General features: G+C 40.8%; 1 protein-coding gene and 1 long non-coding RNA gene across 19 annotated transcripts in view; one reads left to right on the forward strand and one right to left on the reverse strand.

The window, feature by feature from the left end:
- The window catches only part of map7d1b (MAP7 domain containing 1b), a 73,614-nt gene that overhangs the window by 40,588 nt on the left and 11,455 nt on the right, over positions 1 to 21,571 (forward strand). For 2 of the 6 annotated variants that reach the window (XM_051955438.1, XM_051955440.1), the window contains 7 exons: positions 821 to 929; positions 3,342 to 3,446; positions 9,697 to 9,816; positions 11,674 to 11,825; positions 13,870 to 14,012; positions 19,446 to 19,678; positions 20,484 to 20,817. In XM_051955438.1, the coding sequence (XP_051811398.1) occupies positions 821 to 929; positions 3,342 to 3,446; positions 9,697 to 9,816; positions 11,674 to 11,825; positions 13,870 to 14,012; positions 19,446 to 19,678; positions 20,484 to 20,817 (1,196 nt within the window). The remainder of the gene's footprint in view (positions 1 to 820; positions 930 to 3,341; positions 3,447 to 9,696; positions 9,817 to 11,673; positions 11,826 to 13,869; positions 14,013 to 19,445; positions 19,679 to 20,483; positions 20,818 to 21,571) is intronic. The other 4 variants (XM_051955442.1, XM_051955443.1, XM_051955441.1 and 1 more) reach the window with 3 other exon arrangements.
- LOC127536058 (uncharacterized) lies at positions 15,103 to 19,447 on the reverse strand. Of its 13 annotated transcripts, XR_007945072.1 has the most exons (5): positions 18,462 to 19,447; positions 17,916 to 18,423; positions 16,730 to 17,695; positions 16,423 to 16,485; positions 15,103 to 16,384 (listed from the first exon to the last, which is right to left on the reverse strand). It is a non-coding gene; the product is annotated as an uncharacterized LOC127536058 (long non-coding RNA). The 13 variants fall into 13 exon arrangements; XR_007945067.1 differs by having other exon boundaries at positions 15,103 to 17,695; positions 18,462 to 18,781; positions 18,901 to 19,447; XR_007945076.1 differs by having other exon boundaries at positions 15,103 to 17,087; positions 17,270 to 17,695.

Consider the following 21,571-nt stretch of genomic DNA (forward strand, 5'->3'; position numbering starts at 1 on the left):
TAAGATAAGTTCAGATAACATTAAATAAGATAAGCTGAGATAAGTTAATACATTAAAAAAGTTAGTACATGAAATAAGATAAATTAAGATAGAATAACTTAAGATTACATAAGATCAGTTCAAATAAATTAAGATGAGTTAAGATAAGTTGAGATAAGATAAATGGAGATAAGATAAGTTAAAATAAGTTAAGCTGAAATAAAATAAGTCAAGTTGAGATACGATAATTTAAGATAAGTTCAACGGTAGTAAGATAAGTTGAGATAAGATAAGTTAAAATAAGTTAAGCTGAAATAAAATAAGTTAAATTGAGATACGATAATTTAAGATAAGTTCAACGGTAGTAAGATAAGTTGAGATACTTTAAGATAAGTTGAGATAAGTTAAAATAAGGTAAGCTGAAATAAAATAAGTTAAATTGAGATAAGATCAGATAAGTTGGGATAAAACAAGATAAACTTTATTGATCCCTCACCGGGTGAATTTACATGTTACAGCAGCTGGATACAGATGAGACAGAAATAATTACAAAAGTACAATAACGCAAAAAATAAAGATATAATAAAGACATTATACCAAGGATGATGACTTTACTTGTGGATATGACCAGATATGACATGTAGGATAATGTACCAGCATTTATGTGACTGACAGAAAAGACGTGATGGTGTTGCACATGAGGAGCTGGAAGAGAACACGGTTTCTGGTTTTGTTTTTGTAATATATATATAAGGGAGCAAACTGTGTGTTTTTTAATCATGTTTTAACATCTGTAGAGCTGACACATGTTGTTGATGACGATGGACCGTGTTTCCTGCAGGAGAGATACGAGGCAGCTATCAAGAGGTCGACCAAGAAGACGTGGGCCGAGATCCGCCAGCAGAGATGGTCCTGGGCCGGAGGACTGAACCAGACCTCCCGCAGAGAAAGTGAGTTTCAGACGAAGCCGGAGAAACTCGCAGATAGACGCCAGACGGTGACTCACTGCTTCTACTGATGCAATCTGAGGAAAGAGCTGGTGGAGGGATTCTGTCATGAGGCGGATAGATGACCGACACCCAAACTATGATGTTACCTCCTGTAATTCCTCGGGGTTTTAGGGGGGAAATGGTTCTGAGTGCCAGAGATGCTGATTTAAAGTCATGAACTGAGCTGTGACCAACATGTTTCAGTAGATTAGAAGTACGAGGAGGGTTTCAGAGAGCCGTGAGCTGATTTCACCTTTAATTCAACGCTTGTTTTCTGTTGCATTTTATTGGACAAAGCTGTAAAATCATCAAACCTGCGTGAGTTTAGGGAGACGTCGAAACATTATCAAGTAGCAGGTGGAGCTAGAAGAAGGGAAGCTAGAACATTTGGATTATTTAGATGACTTCCATCTATGATTCTGGTGAAGAGAAAATAAATTATTGTCATTTTGGTTCAGTTATTTAGTTTAAAGGACAAACCCTCCTTGAAAACCTGCTCAAGGAAGTCTTTATTCATCTTTTATTTATTCAGGGAAACATAATTCCTCATATTTGTTGCACACGTTTGTATACATTTTAATGTCATTATTTAATTGGAGGAGAGATTTGTAGTGTTTTAATTCTAATTATTCACTTATTGCGTGGTTCTTTAGAGGAATCTTACTAAGAAATGAGCTCAGAATGTATTTATTGTGCACATTTTAGGATAAATGTGGACCAAAGTGCTTTAATAAATCAGAATTAGCATTTTAGGTCTAATAAATGAAAGCGTCAGTATTACAGCTGGTAAATAGTATTTTATATTATAAGATTATTATTATTACGGATGCATTCAAGGATGGATTTTAATAGCTTTATTTACTGTTTGGCTGTTTAAATATGTGGAATGACTTTGGTAGAGCTTTTTTCTGCAGTACGTGAGTAACTATAACTGTTAAATAAGTAAAAATGACAGTATTTGTACAGTTATTTTGGTTCAGTTATTTGATCTGAAGGACTAAGATTTATTGAAAAACTGCTCAGTTTAAGGCCAAGTAAATATTTATTCATCTTTTATTTATTAGGATAAACATAATTCCTCATATTTGTGGGCAGGTTGCACATTTGAATGAGTTAAATGAGCTCAGTGTTTTAATGTAATTATTGAATTTAGGGAGAGATTTATCGTGTTTTACTTCCTGGAATGAAAAATGTAATTTGGCAAGGAGACATATTTGTTGTTTTGGTTCAGTTTTTAAGTTTAAAGGACAAACTTTAATTAAAAAACTGTTCCGTTTTGGCTGAAGTAAATATATATTCATCCATTATTTATTAAGGGAAACTAAAGTTTGTTGGCAAGTTGCACACGTTTGTTTACAGTTTTAATGTAATTATTTAATTGGAGGAGAGATTTATAGTATTTTAATTCTAGTTATGGAACTCTTATATGATTCTTTAGAAGAATCGTACTAAGATTGAGCTCAGAATTCATTTATTGTGCACAGTTTAAGACAAATGTGGACCAAAGACCTTTAACGAACCAGACTTAGCATTTTTAGGTTGATTAAATGAAAATGTGAATAGGAAGCTGAGGAAAACGCATTTTATTCTGTCAGATTATTATTACTGATGCATTAACACGGTGGAGGTGTTGATGACCTGCACAGTCATTTATCATGTTTCCTTTTGTCATTTCTGTGTTTTTTGGGGAAAAAGTTGATTTTGGGTTTTTCATAGTTGCTGATTTAATCTCATCCAGGGAGCTGTTACCAACATATTTCAATGGATTAGAATCACTTGAGCTAATTTCTCCTTTAAACTGTCCTCTTTTCAGACGAAGCAGTAAAAGAATTAAAGCTACATGAGTTTAGGGACATGTTTTAACATTATCAACATTATAATTATCATTATCATCTTCTATTTACTGAGGAAAGCTGTGTTTTTGGGAGGTAACGTTGCTTTTTAATGCCAAAGTTGCTGATTTAACATCATCCAGGGAGCTGTGACCAACATGTTTCATCACATTAGAGGTATGACGGGTGTTTTCCAGAGAGCTGTGAGCTCATCTCCTGTTTCAAACTTGTCCGACATGTGACGAGCTGCTGTTTCGACTTGTGACACTGAGGTCAAGAGTTTCTTCAAAGTGTGAACGGTGTGTGAAAGCGTGAGATTTGATTCCAGGTCTTGCAGCAGGAGAACATAGCTATCTCTCTGAATGTTTACTTCTAACTCCTCCACACCCGTCCCATACTTTCCTCCTCTTTTCCCCCCAAACTCTGTCTGAATGCTGGTGAGTCTGGCCTCAGGGATGGTGGGTTCCGGCTCTGCTCGGCCCTCAGCTGCCGCCGGCCGCCTTGTGAACAGTTGTTGTGTGTTGCGTTCTCTCCGGTGCAGGCAGATGCTCGGCCTCCACGGTCAACTTGCCGAGACAGGTGGACCCTGTCATTAACAACAGGCTGTCCAAGTCCTCGGCCACGCTCTGGAACTCCCCCAACAGAAGTAAGGACGAGCCGACGTCAAGGTCCTCCAGGCTTCCCCTTCCCTCCCCTCCCTCCTCATCACTGACCTGGTTCTGTTTGGTTTTCCTGTCTCTGGTGGCTGCCTGCCTGCCTGTTGCTTGGTGACTGGTCATTTATCCCTCCTCTTCTCACGCTCTCGGTCTCGTGTGCATCGTGTTTTTTCTTCTTTTAATTTCAGTTGGTGGTTTGTCATTGATTTGAGTCTCCTCTGCATTTTTGATCCCTCTCACCTCGACATCACTGAGCCATACTCTGTGGTTATACTTTTGGTGTTTCGTAGGTTTATGAGTTCGCATCTTGTCATGACACCTTCTTTGGTTTCCCCTCCACTGTACTGTTGGTGGCTTGTTGTGGTGTTGGTGGTGGATATTACTGTATAGTGTGACTGTTATAAGTGAGTCATGTACAGTTACTACATGTACACGGAATAATAATTTGACTTTACAGTATATTATTGTAAGCAAACACTTTACACCGCCTGTTTCCACAGAGATTTCACCTGTTTTGCTTAGATTTTTTTCTCAGTCACTTAAGTTTTGACTTTTTACACTCTAAGAATATATTTGTCATGATTAAGATTATGACATACGCTACTGTTCAAAAGTTTGGGGTCACCCAGATAATTCCATGGTTTCCATGAAAACTCCCACTTTTATCCATGTGCTAACATAACTGAACAAGGGTTTTCTAACCATCAATGAGCCTTTCAGCACCATTAGCTAACACAATGTAGCATTAGAACACAGGAGTGATGGTTGCTGGAAATGTTCCTCTGTACCCCTATGGAGATATTCCATTAAAAATCTGATGTTTCCAGCTACAATAGTCATTTAGCACATTAATAATGTCTATACTGGATTTATCATTCACTTAATATTATCTTCATTGAAAAAACTGCCTTTCTTTCAGAAATAAGGACATTTCTAAGTGACCCCAAACTTTTGAACAGTAGTGTATATATAACTACACTCTTAATTATTACACATTTACAAGAAAGGTTTCTGTATTCAAGAAAAAATATTGTGGAAAAACTCTAAGACTCAACCTAGACACAGCTAATTGCTAACATGCTCATAATGACAAAGCTAAAAGCTGATGTTTATCAGATGTTGTAATGTTGCATGTTAGCATGCTAATGTGTTTTACTGGTATTTAAAACAGAGTATGGACGAGTTTGGTGGCAATGTCAATAATTCAGAATGTTGGATGCAAATATTCAGCTCAGCAGTAACCAGCTTACTGACGTACTAAATTATGGTGACAACAGTTACTGTCCAACAACAATGTCAAATTAGCTGACATTAGCTATTGTAAGCTAGCATGCACCATGCTAGTATGTATCATGTACACCATCCTAGATTAGCAAGGTAGCATGCTGCAGTGTTTATCATCCCTTAAAACAGAGGACTCATAAGAGTTTTGTCGAAATGTTAGTTTTTTAATGTTAAATGCTAAAATAGAGCACAACAGTAGCCAGCTAACTGGCTTAGTGATGGCAGTTAGTGTTAAACAACAATTATGTTAGCTAATATTAGCAAATTTTAGCTAGCGTTACCTTGCATGCTAACATGCTGACGTTAGCAGGTATAATTTACACTATCTTAGTTTATCTTGTTAGCATGTTAGACATTTTTAATAGTATTAAAATACAGCAGATAGAAGTTTGGTGTAAATGTCTTCAGTTTTTTAGTGTGAGATACTAAAATATAGCAAAACAATAGTCAGCTAACTGAACTAGTTACTGTCCGACAACCGTTATGTAAAGTTGGCCAACGATAGCTCATGTTAGCTAAAGCAAGCTACTGCCTGCATAAGTACATGAACATACATAGATTAGCCGAGACTTTAGGTGTTGTAAAGACGGAAATGCAGAAACCAAGACAAAGATAATAACATTTAACAGATTAGAAGTTATCTTGCAATATTTTAGCGTTAAAACTGTGTTGAATTTGACCTGTAACAGTAAGTAATTATCTTTTTAGGCTAACAAATGAACTGTCATTGCTATGCTAAGTTAAGCTAGCTATTAAAGTAAAATTTAATTCCTCTGCTGCTTTTGTTTTCAGTTGTATAAAGCTATATATTTCAGGAGGCTGAGGTTTCATTTTCTATATAATGAACTTGAAAATAGGAAAAATATTAGATATTAAAGATTAAATGAAGCCTGCCAAAAATGTATTTTAGGTTTGAAGATAATACAGAATTTATTTGCTTAGAGTTAGAGTGTTAAACACTGTAGAAATAGAAATATAGCTATTGCAATGGAAAATTGTTTATTTTATTTGTGGATAGAGCTCCTGTTCTGATAGATTCACACAGATCAATACAGTGTTTTAGCACTAAACATTCATTCAGAAACATTTCTTGCAAAATCTGAACAGATTTGCAGAAGTAATAACTGTGTGATGATAAAATGTGAAAGTGATCTCTATCATGTATTCTTTTCATTTTATAAGAAGGGACAGAGCAGATATCTTTGTGCCAGGGCAGCAGCGATACACTTCAACTCTAGAATTAAACAGATTTATCAGACTCATTCCATCTGACTCCTCAAGCAGCTCCGTCCTCATCTCAGATCCTTCTCGCCTCATGACGTCTCATTATTGATCGCATCGCCCTCAGTGCAATCAGCAGCTCGGCTCTGTCGTCGCCACAGACTCACATTTTGTGCTCGATCATCACTAAAACTGCGACGCTGCACGAAAGGACGGTCGGGTCTCTGCAGAGTCGACACCAGAGCTCTGATAGCTTCCAGGGAGGGGGTCTGGTGACGTCTGCAGAAGCATCAATCTGGCTTCAGGTGAACAGTCGATCACCAGGCAGCAGCTCCTCTTCCTGCCGCATTGGAGGAGGAGGAGGAGGAGGAGGAGGGAAACCACTGTTGCCTGGCAACAGGAGGTAGTCGGGTTATCAGTTAGTCATAAAACATGTTGTGAAACTGTCCAACCTGCAGCTGCTCTGGTGTGATTGCACTGTCCTCATGGTTCTGTGTGGTTTGTGTCGACGGAACTAAAGCAGCCGCAGAACCGAAAACGAGCCGAAAACAGGCCGGAGTCGTCGTCAGTAAACATGGCCGGGCCTCACCAAAAACGCAAAGAAACATCTCTGTGCTGCGTGTTGTCAGTGGAAGTTTCTGTCAGGAGAAATCCACACAAACTGGAACAGCTGTCGAGATTCATCAGGTCCTCTGTCCATCTGTGTGCTTTCAGGGTTTTCTGTCGTATTAACTGGACAAAGCAGGAAAATATTTTAACCTTCAGGAGGATTTTCTAGCATTATTAAGGTAGAAAGTGGTGACAAATCCTGCAGTTAATAGAATTTTCTAATGGATGATAACTGACATGAAACAGGAACAAAGCAGTTGTTTTGATTCAGTTATTCAGTCTGAAGGACAAAGTCTCCTTTAAAAACTGCTCAGCTGAAGCCAAAGTAAAGATGTATTCACCTTTTATTTACTGACAGAAACTTCATCCATCCATCCTCTATACACCGCTTTATCCTCACTAGGGTCTGACAGAAACTTAATTCTTCATATTTGTTGGGAGGTTGCACATGTGCAGAGATAAAAACCAGTTTAGGTCACATTAGCTCCCTGTTTCAGTGGAATCATTTAATTGGAGGAGAGATTTGTAGTTTTTTACTTCAAACTTTTTACATGTTTTTTAGAGGACTTTTACTAAAGGATGCGTTTAGAATTTATTTTTGAAGCACATTTTAAAATGGATGATAAATAAATACTAAAACATAATGTAATAATAATAATATATTATTATTATATTAATATGTATTTATTAAGTAGATATTATTTATTTATATTTTTATTTTTATTATTTAAGCTTTTTTACATAAATAAAATATATTTATGAATATATAATAAATAAATAAGCAAAAATTAGGATTTTGCAGTCTAGTAATTATATATTATTATTTAGATTAAATGGTTGTATACTGATGCATTTACATGTAAGAACCGCTAGAGCTGGTTGAAATTCAGCTGATTTGAATATTTGTTTGGTATCTTTTGGAAGCTTTATCTCTCAAAATGTTTTGTAAAACTGTTTCTTGCAAAATATTAGTTATCTGTCAAATAAAGTGGAGTGAAAAACGTACGGATGGGGTGGGGAATAAACCTGCAGAAAATAGAAATAAGTAAATCTGAGTAAAGCTGATATATAATAGTGTTGTTAGTTGGTTGGTGTCTGTAGGAGTGAAGTTTAAATAATATGAAGGAAAGACTCTCAGATGACATTTATTTGTCCTTATATTCCCGTTCAGGACTTCTTATTTTTAAATGTTTTAAAATTCAGCCCAACAGATATTTTCTGACAGATTTTCCTAGAATCCAAAACGGCACCAAACTCTGCTGAAAGCTGGGTTTGGTGTTCCTCATGAGAGCGTGTCCTCCTGGTGTATGTGCTGTTTTCCACCCGTCATCACAACACATCGGACTCTATGCCGACTCATCACATAACACAGTAACCGTGGAGACGCCTGCAGGAACAAGTTCGTAGGACAAACTAATGCTGAACTCATCTCTGGTTTAACTGGTCCGTAGACGCCTCTCTGGCTCTAACATGCTGTGTTTTAGTGGTGATGCTCCTCTAATCTGATGTCTGGAGACAACATGTGCAGCAAAGTTCAGACCTTCATCCTGGATGGGTTCAGTCTGAGTGTCAGAGTGGAGTTCAACATTTGGAGCCGCCTCAGAGGAGCCGAAGAACCACAAGTCTGGTCAGATTTGACTTCTGGCAACAAGTTCAATGAAAAACATCATTTCAGTTGTCAGCTGTTTGAATTTATTGTTCAAAAACTTTTTTACCATCAGAGTCTGCAGAGGTTCCCTTTAAAGCAGGGGTGTCCAACATGAAGCCCGTGGACCAAAAGTGGTCCTCCAGAGGGACCAACATGAGGCCCGTGGGCCAAAAGCGGTCCTCCAGAGGGTCCAAGATGAGGCCCGTGGACCAAAAGCGGTCCTCCAGAGGGTCCAACATGAGGCCCGTGGTCCTCCAGAGGGTCCAACATGAGGCCCGTGGACCAAAAGCGGTCCTCCAGAGGGTCCAACATGAGGCCCATGGACCAAAAGCGGTCCTCCAGAGGGTCCAACATGAGGCCCGTGGTCCAAAAGCGGTCCTCCAGAGGGTCCAACATGAGGCCCGTGGTCCTCCAAGGGTCCAACATGAGGCCCGTGGACCAAAAGCGGTCCTCCAGAGGGTCCAACATGAGGCCCGTGGTCCTCCAGAGGGTCCAACATGAGGCCCGTGGACCAAAAGCGGTCCTCCAGAGGGTCCAACATGAGGCCCATGGACCAAAAGCGGTCCTCCAGAGGGTCCAACATGAGGCCCGTGGTCCTCCAAGGGTCCAACATGAGGCCCGTGGACCAAAAGCGGTCCTCCAGAGGGTCCAACATGAGGCCCGTGGTCCTCCAGAGGGTCCAACATGAGGCCCGTGGACCAAAAGCGGTCCTCCAGAGGGTCCAATCTGGTCCTCAAAGTGTAAAAATTCCAGAGAAGACATTAACTGCAGATTGTAAATTAGTAAAACTATAAATTTAAAATCATTTCGAGACCATGACAAGTTGTTTGGATCTGAAAATAAAGAACTAGATTGTTAATTGTTGTTTTGTGTCTCATTTTTGTAATGTTTTGTCTTGTTTTGGTTGTTTTTTTGGTCTTTTTTGTCTGACTTTTGTCATTTTGTCTCGTTTTTGTCGTTTTGTTTCCTTTTTGTCTCGCTTGTGTTCTTTGTCTTTTTTGTCATTTTGTGTTTCGCCTTATTCACTGCTTTGTGTATCGTTTTTGTCGTTTTGTTTCTCACGTCATATTTTGTCTCATTTCTGTGCTTTTTGTCGCTTTCTAACTTTTTTGTCTCTTTTCTGTTTTGTTTCATGTGTTTTGTCTCATTTTTTTGTTATTTTATTTCTTGCTTTTGTCGTTTGTGTCTCATTTGCATGATTTTTTTGCCTCATTTTTGTTGTTTATAGTCTTTTTGAAAGTGAAATCCTATATCGTTCAGTTCCAAGGAAATGCTACCTGGTAAACTCCTGGAACTTAACACAAAGGTGTCCAGCTTGTCAGCTGTGATTGGTTCTTGTGTTTTTATGAGGTCTCCAAACGTTAAACTTCACTCTGCATCAGACGGAGGTGGCTCCATGTGTGTGTGTTAGGGTGTGTGAGGTTGTTCAGTGTTTCCTGTATCTGTAATGCGACTCTGATGGCGCCCTCTTGTGTCAGCCCGCAGTCTGCGCCTCAGCCCCTGGGAGAGTCGGATCGTGGAGCGGCTCATGACGCCGACGTTGTCCTTCCTGGCCCGGAGTCGCAGCGCCGCCACCCTACTCAACAACAGCGACTCTCGTGAGTGTGATCCCGAATGCTCCTTCATTCTCCAACACTTCATCTTAGTTAGGCGGATAAGACCGAAATTTGGGGTCGATAGTTCACTTTTTCAGGAAAGCACCAGATTTGGTACAGACATAGTATATGACCATACAATTGATTTAAGAGGAGTACCCCAAAAATCTAAGCCCCCTGGTGGCCGCCATCTTATAATGGCTTATAAATGGTTATAAATGGCTTTATTGAATCTGCAGACCCTTAAACAATGGGGGTAGATCTTGAAAGTAACTTTGTATCTGCCGTATTAAGGGAGATATTACATAAATAGGTTTAGCAAGGCGGCCATATTTGAATTCAAGATGACGGCCATATTTGAATTCAAGATGGCAGCCACCAGGGGGCTTAGATTTTTGGGTTACTCCTCTTAAATCAATTGTATGGTCATATACTATGTCTGTACCAAATTTGGTGCTTTCCTGAAAAAGTGAACTATCATTTGACTTATCCGCCTAACTATCTAGAACTTCTGTGACACGCTCTGTAAAGGCATTTCATGACGTCTGTTTGGTCTGAAACATCCAGCATGAAATAATGGAGGTCAGAGGTCGACCGGTATGCTTTTTTTCAGCATCAATATTTGGAGCCAAAATGAAAATATTAGTGTCAATATTTGGAATTACTTTGAAAACTCTAAAACAAAACTTCACTGAAATGCCTTTGTTGGTTTATGTTTTCCACATAAAAACATTTCAGCATCCATCCCTCAGCGTCGATTGGCTGTTACTGGTGATGTGTAATCTGTCAAGGAGTGTTCACATGACGGCTCAAAGTACGCTAACTAATAGAATAAACCTTTAATCAAACCTTAACAGAGTAAACAAAGGCAGAGAAGCAAACGTTACACTAATGCAAAGAGAATCCAAAAACCGAAGGAGCTGGAAGAATGTCAGGAAAACAGGAAGATAAACACCAGGTGAATGGAAGGTTGGAAGTTTAACAAGACACAAAAGGACAGGAAATGTCAAAATAAAACAGGAAATAAACAGACACAAAGCAAATCCACTTAGTGCAGCATTAATGTCTGTTCTCTGATGTTATTGATTATTGGTCAGTTGTTATTAACAACCGATGACAAATATATTAACTGATAAGGCAGAAGATCAGCTGTAGTTCCTGGTTGTTCCACCAGGTGGAGCCTCTTCCTGTTTAATCCTGTAGAGACCAGAGGAGACGTCACTCAGACTACAGTTAAAGCAGAGAGCATTGTGGGAATTTAGCAGCAACGGGCACCATGACAAAGACTTCTGTGGAGGTTAATAACCTCTGACTGGAGCTCAGGTGCTTCTAGATGAACTGGGATCAACTAGAACAGCATTTCTGTGTCTAAGTCTCTATTTTACAGCATCGTCCTGTTCAGTAGCATGGTGGGAGTTTAGCTAGTGAAGGAGCACCATGACAAAGAGCTTCTGTGACGCTTAATGCCCACCTACCAGAGCTCTCCTACTGAAACTGAGTTGAAGTGTACTAAGACAGCATGACTGTGGTCCAACAGCTGATAATCTGGAGTTCGTTTTGTGTTATTAATCAATTATTGATCGATAAAGCTGCCAGTTATCGGCTCTGAAATCTGTTGATAATTCCTAGCTGTTTACACATAAAGAGATCTTCTAGTTTAGTTCACTGCTGCCGTTAAAAACTGAGCTACTATAACAGCAGTAGACATTTTTATAAATACCAGAGTGAAATCAATAAATGTCAGTGGTGTTGTTGTTGGTCCACTGTACTGCCTGGCTGTGAGGTTTTACTGCATGGTGTGAGTGTTTGTGGGCCTGACCTCGGCCCTGCTGCCGTTCTCTGCATGTTTGTGTTGCTCAGACTCTCACCACTGCTCCCGTTCAGCCTCCGCCAGCCCTCTGAACGCCTGCTCGCATCACCACCCGCATCAGAACGCCGCCGAGCGCTGGAGGGTTTCCTCGGCCAGCACGCCGGACATCACCCAGCGGCAGCGCCGGCGAAACTCCACACCGGTAGGTCCACCTTGACGGGACGTCGTAGGGAAGTCATCGTAGGAGCTTCATGAAAAATCAACCGGAAGAGAAGTCTGGTGGATTTTTACTGGAGCTCCTACGACTACCATGACCTAGAAGACTGAGAATCTCCATATACAGGATGAGTCTCTGAGCTGCTGCGGTGTCTGGACTTCTTTAATGTTGTAAACTCCAGATCCTTTGTCGTTTAAGTTCAAGTCTTCACTTGTTTTTATCTTTGCAGCCAGGTAGTCTCCTACAGTGTGTCTGATTTCATTGATTCTGCCTCGGCATCAGTAAAAACACAGTTTGTCCTCTGAGGTTTTAAATAAAAAATAAAATAAATGAAGATTATTTATTGTGTTTTTAAAACAATCTAAACTTCTAAAGACCATCCAGGGATTACATGAGGGGGTTAGAAACAGAGCGATCTAACCCACAAAAAACCTGACTTTTATATAATTCCTGTCATATTTTATGGTCTAGATTTGAGTGTCAGCGGTCTAACCCACAACCCAGATACAGCGTCACAGTGCAATGTTAGACCAGTCTGGAAAACATTAAACTTTGAACCCATTTTTCTCAAAAACTACAGAAAGTGGGTCAGACCGCTCTGTTTCCAAACCTTTACTGTTCATGATGCTACAAAAATGAACCAAAACGACTTGAATGTGATCCACAAAGGATTTTCTAGAAATGATCCAAAACGATGAAAATTTGCTCAGAATGACATGAAAATAGTCTAAAATGGTTGGAAAATGATCCAAAATCAGTCAGAATTTCTATCAGATGAGTCAAAATGATCCAGAATGACTGAAAATTTGCAGAACGACACTAAATTTGTCCAAGCTGCTGTAAAAATCATCCAAAATTACTCAAAATTTGCGCTGGTATGATACCAAGTGGTGTTTTTTTTCTTTTTTATTCTTATATTACGTGCTCTGGATTTGTTGTATATTTATCCCTATTTCTTTATTACGTCGTCGTTGCACTGCCTGCTCTGCGTGCCTTTTTAATTAGCGCCTGGGGACAAATCACATTTTCTGAATCTGAAAATTGCAGATTCAGATTGAGCTGAAAATGATTAAAAATGACTGAAAACCTGCAGAATGACATGAGGGGGTGTACAAAAATGTTCTAGAAGACGTATTATATTGCTATTATTAAAACTTGTAGGAAATATGAGCCAATGTTGTGGGAACGTTCCCTGCTAGATGGTAAAGATTTATTATTTTTCACTCAGGAGTAATTGGAGGACAAAGACCAAAAACAAAGTAAAGCTAAACTCAGAATGAAGGATGATGTTGCTCTGTGGTCAATCAATGCAAACTTAAATCCAAAGAGTTTGATGATTTAATGAATTTAATCAATTTACACAAGTTTCGAGTTATTTGGGACAAATTATGAGTCATTGTGGATGATTTTAGAGATGTTTTAGACCCTTTTAGAGACAGTTTGTAGATGTTTTAGTTATTTTGGACAAATATTGAATCCTTTAGGATAACGTTGGAGTCATTTTAGACAACCTGGACAGGTTTTAAGTTCTTTTGGATCATTTTTGAGATGTTTCTGACAAGTTATTATCATTTTAGACCAACGCTGAGTCACTGTGGACAGATTTGAAGCCATTTTGGACCATTTCAAAGTCAGTCTGGGCCGGTTTCAAGGTGATCTGAACCAGTTTTGGGTCATTTTGGACAATTATTGAATCATTTAGGACAGTTCTGACTCATTCTGAGCAAGTCACTTTAGCCACTTTAGAGGAAACCTGGACAGGATTGAACTTCCTTTGGAAACTTGTTGACTGATAATTTTGTTAGCATGTGAATAAAAGTGGGAGGTTTCATGGTATGGGTAACCCTAAACCTTTGAACAGTAGTGTGCATGAAGGAAGGAACCTGTTCTCTGAGGTGGTTTCAGAGACGTTTCTACAACGTCCTGACATTTTCCAGGAACTCTTTGTCTTTGGTGTTTGGCATCGGGCCGATGTGACGGACGTATCCTCGGGTCATAACGGCTTATCTGTGTCGCCTCTCTGCTTAAGGTGGATAAAAAGAAGAAAGAGAAGAAGGACAAGGAGAGGGAGAACGAGAAAGAGAAGAACGCTCTCACAAAGGAGAAAGTGCAGAAGAAAAGACAGACGGCTTCACCTCCAGCCACCATCCAGAGATCCCGGCCAGAAACCAGGTATCATGTTTACCCCCGGACTCAGCCTGAAATCTGAACTGGAAACTGTTAATCTGTTCTGAGTTAATGTAGGAGTAGGTTGGTGTGTGACAGACGGTCTGAGGTGTCAGAACCGAACCCCTTAAAGAGTCCGTTCCTCTGACTGATGCAGAGCAGAATAAGACGTCTGCCTCCTCGGATCACGTTTCAGCCCCTCAGCCAGAGAACAATCTGGAGCTTCATATCTTCCAGCTGACCTAGTTATGGGCTTCATGTAGTTTCCTTCTGTCTGAGTCTTCCTGCTCTTAATAATCAGTCAGGAAATGAACCGTAGACGTTAGAATGAGTCTGTTAAATCTACAGCCCTTTACAGATAATAATAAATCAGTCTCTACTACCTATAGAGGTAGCGTGTTCTCCGTTTGGTAGTCCTGTTCCAGTGGTAAGGTACAATTATGAAACCCTGTACAGTCAGAGGAACAGTAGTGAACCCCTGATGGGCTCTAACCAGCATCACGTCAAAGGAGGACTGGAATTAAGGACTGGTGGCATTTCTACAGATTTCTGATGCTATTTTATAGTATTAAGACGTATTTTATTCGATTAAGACATATTGTATAGTATTAAGACTCGTTTAATAAATCGAAAACGTATTTTATAGTAATAATATGCATTTAATAGATCAAAAAGATGTATTTTATAGTAACAATATGCATTTAATAGAGCAAACAGACGTATTTATGGTGCTAAGACTTATTTCATACTGTTATGATGTATTTTATAGGGTGAAGCCATATTTTAGAGTGTAAAAATATAAATTTTATGGCTCTAAGATGCATTTTATTGTGTTGCAACATATTTAACAAAGTTAAGACCTATTTGACATTAATTTTAAGTGTTAAGACGTATTTTATACCATTAAGACGTCTTATAGGGTATTAAGACTTTCTAGTCTCTGACTGTTACAGCAACACTGTAACAGGATGAAGCTGTCTCATGATGATCTGTTCAACAACCTGAAAGTCTCTGATGTTCACGTCCAATAAGAGTTTCTGAAATGACTTTAAAGTTTCCCTCCTTCCTGTTCCTCATGTTCTACCTCCTTCTTGTTCTTCATGTTCTACCTCCTTCTTGTTCTTCATGTTCTACCTCCTTCTTTTTCCTCATGCTCTACCTCCTTCTTATTATCCCCCGCCTCCACGAAGTGGAAAAGGGGGACATAGGTTTGGCCTCCGTCCGTCTGTGCATCCATCCGAGATGAAGGGGACAGCTTTTCTCGGAGACTATTACAGTTAGGATTACGAAATTTAGTGTGTAGCTTCACACCATGGACACCTTGATCAAGTTCGAAAATGAGACCTGTGCGATAATATTTAACAGAGTTATGGCCCTTTATCACTATTTTGGATATAGACTCATACACATCACGTGGCGGGGGATATTGATGACCATGTCATGCACTGTTTTCCAAACGCTACTGCTTCGCCATACTTTCACCTACAGACTTCATTTTAGTCTTAAAAAAAGCCCCAACTCTCTTCTTTTCAGGCATGTACATATTGTGATGGTGGGATTTATGGTTTTCCATACAGGAGCCTCCAAAAACCCCTAGGTTGAGCAAAAAATCCCATGTTAGAGCATGTGCTCCTCTGGTGCTAGAGTGTGGAGAGGGACAAAATCTGTCCGTTTTTATTGCCTTAAATCGCCATCCTGGCCAAACGGTACATACTACAAGAACAATCCTTTCACAGACTATAGTAAAGACTCTCTACATTCATATAAGTCCGACATTGTTCATCTGGCACATTGTTACGTCACGCGCCAGCCCTTAATTGACGTGGGAACCTGAATCGCCCTCCATAAGGCTCAATGCAAATTTAGGCCTTGTGCTGCTTCTCACACAGCGATTTTAAAACTGCCGTTTCTCGGTCATTTTTCACTCGACAGCAACATTAAACATACCGACCTCTTCCGTGACTCATCCTGCCACTCACCATCCGGTTACTTTTGAGCCAGCATTCACAGTTAGCCCGTAATTAGCGACAGAACGCGACTGCAGCTGACAAGCTGTAAACTGCTGCAGGGGCGGCACTAGGTTTTCAGGACAGGGGGGGGCTTAGCCCCCAGGGGATGCACAGGATGTGAGTGAACGTTTAATTTTACAGCTGACAATTTAGTGTGTAGCTTCACACCATGGACACCTTGATCAAGTTCGAAAATGAGACCTGTGTGATAATATTTAACAGAGTTATGGCCCTTGATCACTATTTTGGATATAGACTCATAGACATCACATGTGGGGGGGATATTGATGACCATGTCGTCTTGTTCCTCATGTTCTACCTCCTTCCTGTTCCTCATGTTCTACCTCCTTCTTATTCCTCATGTTCTACCTCCTTCCTCATGTTCTACCTCCTTCTTCATGTTCTACCTCCTTCCTCATGTTCTACCTCCTTCTTCATGTTCTACCTCCTTCCTGTTCCTCATGTTCTACCTCCTTCTTGTTCCTCATGTTCTACCTCCTTCCTGTTCCTCATGTTCTACCTCCTTCTTGTTCCTCATGTTCTACCTCCTTCCTGTTCCTCATGTTCTACCTCCTTCTTCATGTTCTACCTCCTTCCTGTTCCTCATGTTCTACCTCCTTCTTGTTCCTCATGTTCTACCTCCTTCCTGTTCCTCATGTTCTACCTCCTTCTTATTCCTCATGTTCTACCTCCTTCTTGTTTCTCATGTTCTACCTCCTTCTTGTTCCTCATGTTCTACCTCCTTCTTCATGTTCTACCTCCTTCTTCATGTTCTACCTCCTTCCTGTTCCTCATGTTCTACCTCCTTCTTGTTCCTCATGTTCTACCTCCTTCTTGTTCCTCATGTTCTACCTCCTTCCTCATGTTCTACCTCCTTCTTGTTCCTCATGTTCTACCTCCTTCTTCATGTTCTACCTCCTTCTTCATGTTCTACCTCCTTCTTCATGTTCTACCTCCTTCCTGTTCCTCATGTTCTACCTCCTTCTTGTTCCTCATGTTCTACCTCCTTCTTCATGCTCTACCTCCTTCTTATTCCTCATGTTCTACCTCCTTCCTGTTCCTCATGTTCTACCTCCTTCTTATTCCTCATGTTCTACCTCCTTCTTCATGTTCTACCTCCTTCTTATTCCTCATGTTCTACCTCCTTCTTGTTCCTCATGTTCTACCTCCTTCTTGTTCCTCATGTTCTACCTCCTTCCTCATGTTCTACCTCCTTCTTCATGCTCTACCTCCTTCTTATTCCTCATGTTCTACCTCCTTCCTGTTCCTCATGTTCTACCTCCTTCTTATTCCTCATGTTCTACCTCCTTCTTCATGTTCTACCTCCTTCTTATTCCTCATGTTCTACCTCCTTCTTGTTCCTCATGTTCTACCTCCTTCTTGTTCCTCATGTTCTACCTCCTTCCTCATGTTCTACCTCCTTCTTCATGCTCTACCTCCTTCTTATTCCTCATGTTCTACCTCCTTCCTGTTCCTCATGTTCTACCTCCTTCTTCATGCTCTACCTCCTTCTTATTCCTCATGTTCTACCTCCTTCCTGTTCCTCATGTTCTACCTCCTTCCTGTTCCTCATGTTCTACCTCCTTCTTATTCCTCATGTTCTACCTCCTTCTTGTTTCTCATGTTCTACCTCCTTCTTATTCCTCATGTTCTACCTCCTTCTTGTTTCTCATGTTCTACCTCCTTCCTCATGTTCTATCTCCTTCCTCATGTTCTACCTCCTTCTTCATGTTCTACCTCCTTCTTCATGTTCTACCTCCTTCCTGTTCCTCATGTTCTACCTCCTTCTTATTCCTCATGTTCTACCTCCTTCTTATTCCTCATGTTCTACCTCCTTCTTATTCCTCATGTTCTACCTCCTTCCTCATGTTCTACCTCCTTCTTATTCCTCATGTTCTACCTCCTTCCTCATGTTCTACCTCCTTCCTCATGTTCTACCTCCTTCTTCATGTTCTACCTCCTTCTTCATGTTCTACCTCCTTCCTGTTCCTCATGTTCTACCTCCTTCTTATTCCTCATGTTCTACCTCCTTCTTATTCCTCATGTTCTACCTCCTTCTTATTCCTCATGTTCTACCTCCTTCCTGTTCCTCATGTTCTACCTCCTTCCTGTTCCTCATGTTCTACCTCCTTCTTATTCCTCATGTTCTACCTCCTTCTTGTTTCTCATGTTCTACCTCCTTCTTATTCCTCATGTTCTACCTCCTTCCTCATGTTCTACCTCCTTCCTCATGTTCTACCTCCTTCTTGTTTCTCATGTTCTACCTCCTTCTTATTCCTCATGTTCTACCTCCTTCCTCATGTTCTACCTCCTTCCTGTTCCTCATGTTCTACCTCCTTCTTATTCCTCATGTTCTACCTCCTTCTTATTCCTCATGTTCTACCTCCTTCTTATTCCTCATGTTCTACCTCCTTCCTCATGTTCTACCTCCTTCCTCATGTTCTACCTCCTTCCTCATGTTCTACCTCCTTCTTATTCCTCATGTTCTACCTCCTTCCTCATGTTCTACCTCCTTCCTCATGTTCTACCTCCTTCTTATTCCTCATGTTCTACCTCCTTCTTATTCCTCATGTTCTACCTCCTTCCTGTTCCTCATGTTCTACCTCCTTCCTGTTCCTCATGTTCTACCTCCTTCTTATTCCTCATGTTCTACCTCCTTCTTGTTTCTCATGTTCTACCTCCTTCTTATTCCTCATGTTCTACCTCCTTCCTCATGTTCTACCTCCTTCCTCATGTTCTACCTCCTTCTTGTTTCTCATGTTCTACCTCCTTCTTATTCCTCATGTTCTACCTCCTTCCTCATGTTCTACCTCCTTCCTGTTCCTCATGTTCTACCTCCTTCTTATTCCTCATGTTCTACCTCCTTCTTATTCCTCATGTTCTACCTCCTTCTTATTCCTCATGTTCTACCTCCTTCCTCATGTTCTACCTCCTTCCTCATGTTCTACCTCCTTCTTGTTTCTCATGTTCTACCTCCTTCTTATTCCTCATGTTCTACCTCCTTCCTCATGTTCTACCTCCTTCCTGTTCCTCATGTTCTACCTCCTTCTTATTCCTCATGTTCTACCTCCTTCTTATTCCTCATGTTCTACCTCCTTCTTATTCCTCATGTTCTACCTCCTTCCTCATGTTCTACCTCCTTCTTATTCCTCATGTTCTACCTCCTTCCTCATGTTCTACCTCCTTCTTATTCCTCATGTTCTACCTCCTTCTTATTCCTCATGTTCTACCTCCTTCTTATTCCTCATGTTCTACCTCCTTCCTCATGTTCTACCTCCTTCTTATTCCTCATGTTCTACCTCCTTCCTCATGTTCTACCGCCTTCTTCATGTTCTACCTCCTTCTTATTCCTCATGTTCTACCTCCTTCCTGTTCCTCATGTTCTACCTCCTTCTTGTTTCTCATGTTCTACCTCCTTTCTGCTCCTCAGCACCCAGAGGCCTAAGAACAGACCTCCGTCTCCGGCTGCCCCTAAAACTCGTCCCCTGTCTCCGCTGGTTCCCTCAAAGACGCCGGCCGCCGGTAAGAAGACTCCGCCTCCTTCTGGCACCAAGACGCGACCCAAACGGGCCCAGACGCCGGCCAGAGTGCAGCCCCAGACGGTCACCACCGTCGCCGTGGAAACGGGCCACGAACCCCAGCAGCCAGACGAGGAGAAAAAGAGTGAGTGTGGTTACCATGGTGACGGTATCCAGGGCTCCAAGGTGACCTGGAGGATTTGGCCGACATCCAGGAGTAGAGTAAACTCTGAGCTGAAATCTACCAAACTGAGGGGTTTCTGATAGTCTTTACCTGCATCATCAGGTATCTGCTCACCTGTTCAGGTAGACTAACATTTAAATCATTATTTAAAGAAGTTGTTGCAGCTGAAAAATATTCATCACTGCACTACTTATCCAATGGAAGGCTCTCACCTGTTTGCGGCATTAAATCCAGGTGGAGAGTATGTTGTTGCTAAACCAGATGTTTGGTTCCTCGCTGTTGTTCTTATACAATCCTAAACATCTCCTCTTCTCTCTCTCAGCCTCCAGTAATGTTCCTGTCAACAAAAACTCAAATTTGGCACAAAAAACAAGCGAAATCACCCCCAAAATGACCAAAATTACCACAAAAAAATCACCCTAAAAAGAGACAAAACTATCCTGAAAGGTTAAAAATGTCAAGAAAAACACTCAAAATCACCACAAAAAATATCAAAATTACCACAAAACAGCTGAGATTGCAACAAAAACTCAAATTCCCCACAAAAACATGCAAAATTACCCCAAAAAGAGTTAAAATTGCCGTAAAACGTTCAAATATGCCAGCAAAACCACGGAAAATCACCACAAAAACGGCCAGATTTACCATGAAAAGGACCAAAGCTGCTATAGAACTGCTGAAACTGCAACCAAAACTCAAATTTGGCAGAAAAAAACATGCAAAATCACCCCAGAAACATGTTTACATCTCCTCTTCTCCTTCTCAGCCTCCAGTAATGTTCCTGCCATCGTGGTTTCCTCAGCACCGATTTCACCTCCGTCTCTCAGCCCGCCGGTCGTATCAGCAGCTTCTCCAGCAGCTCCTCCTGCAGCTTCTCCTCCTGCAGCTTCTCCTCCTGCAGCAGCCTCCATCACTACCCCAGCTCCTCCTCCTCCTGCTGCAGCAGCGACCTCCACCCCGACAGCTCCGACCAGCAGGCCGTCAGCCGGAACCAACGACCCGGAGGAAGCAGCTCGAGTCCTGGCAGAAAAACGCCGACAGGCCCGAGAGCAGCGAGAGAGAGAAGAGCAGGAGAGGATGGAGCAGGAGCAGAGAAACAGGTCAGGTTTAGAGTTTATAAGAACAGTCTGCTGAATGTCTAAGAACAGTGTCAACAAGGTATGAGGTTAAAAAGAGACAAAAGCAATCAGTTCCTTCCTGACCGCCTCAGAACATCTGGTTCTTCATCTGCAGTAACTTCAACAGTGATCAGAGTTCCATAGAGGGGGGTCCAGATTGATCATCTTTTAATGGACTTTTTCAGAACTTCATCAGTCCAGCAGACAGAACCAGGACATTTAGGAGGAGAATCACAGCTCTGAATCATTTTGATTTGGGCTTTTCAGTGGTAATTTAGCATCTTTATGTGGTGATTTGCATCTTAGTGGTAATTGTACATGTTTTAGTGGAGATTGTGTGTCTTTCTGTGGTATATTCACCTATTTTTGTGGTAGTTTTGGCCATTTCTGTGGTGATTTTGCACCTTTTTGTGCTGATTTTTAACCTTTTTGTTGTAGTCTGGACCTTATTTGTGGTGATTTTGTCTCTTTTTGTGTTATATTTACCTCTTTCTGTTGTGATTTTGTCTCTTTTTGTGTTGTATTTACCTTTTTCTGTTGTGATTTTGGGTCTTTTTGTCCTGATTTTGGGTTTCTTTGTGGTAATTTTGACCCTTTTTTGGTGGTTCAGTCTCTTTATGTGGTGATTTTCCAGCTTTTTAGTTATTTTAGAATTTTTTTTTCCCCAGAGCTCAGATGTTCCTCCTCCTAAATGTCACGGTTCTATCTGCTGGACTGATGAAGTTCTGAAAAAGTC

The sequence above is a fragment of the Acanthochromis polyacanthus genome, chromosome 11, assembly GCF_021347895.1.
Source record: "Acanthochromis polyacanthus isolate Apoly-LR-REF ecotype Palm Island chromosome 11, KAUST_Apoly_ChrSc, whole genome shotgun sequence".
Taxonomy (NCBI): domain Eukaryota; kingdom Metazoa; phylum Chordata; class Actinopteri; family Pomacentridae; genus Acanthochromis; species Acanthochromis polyacanthus.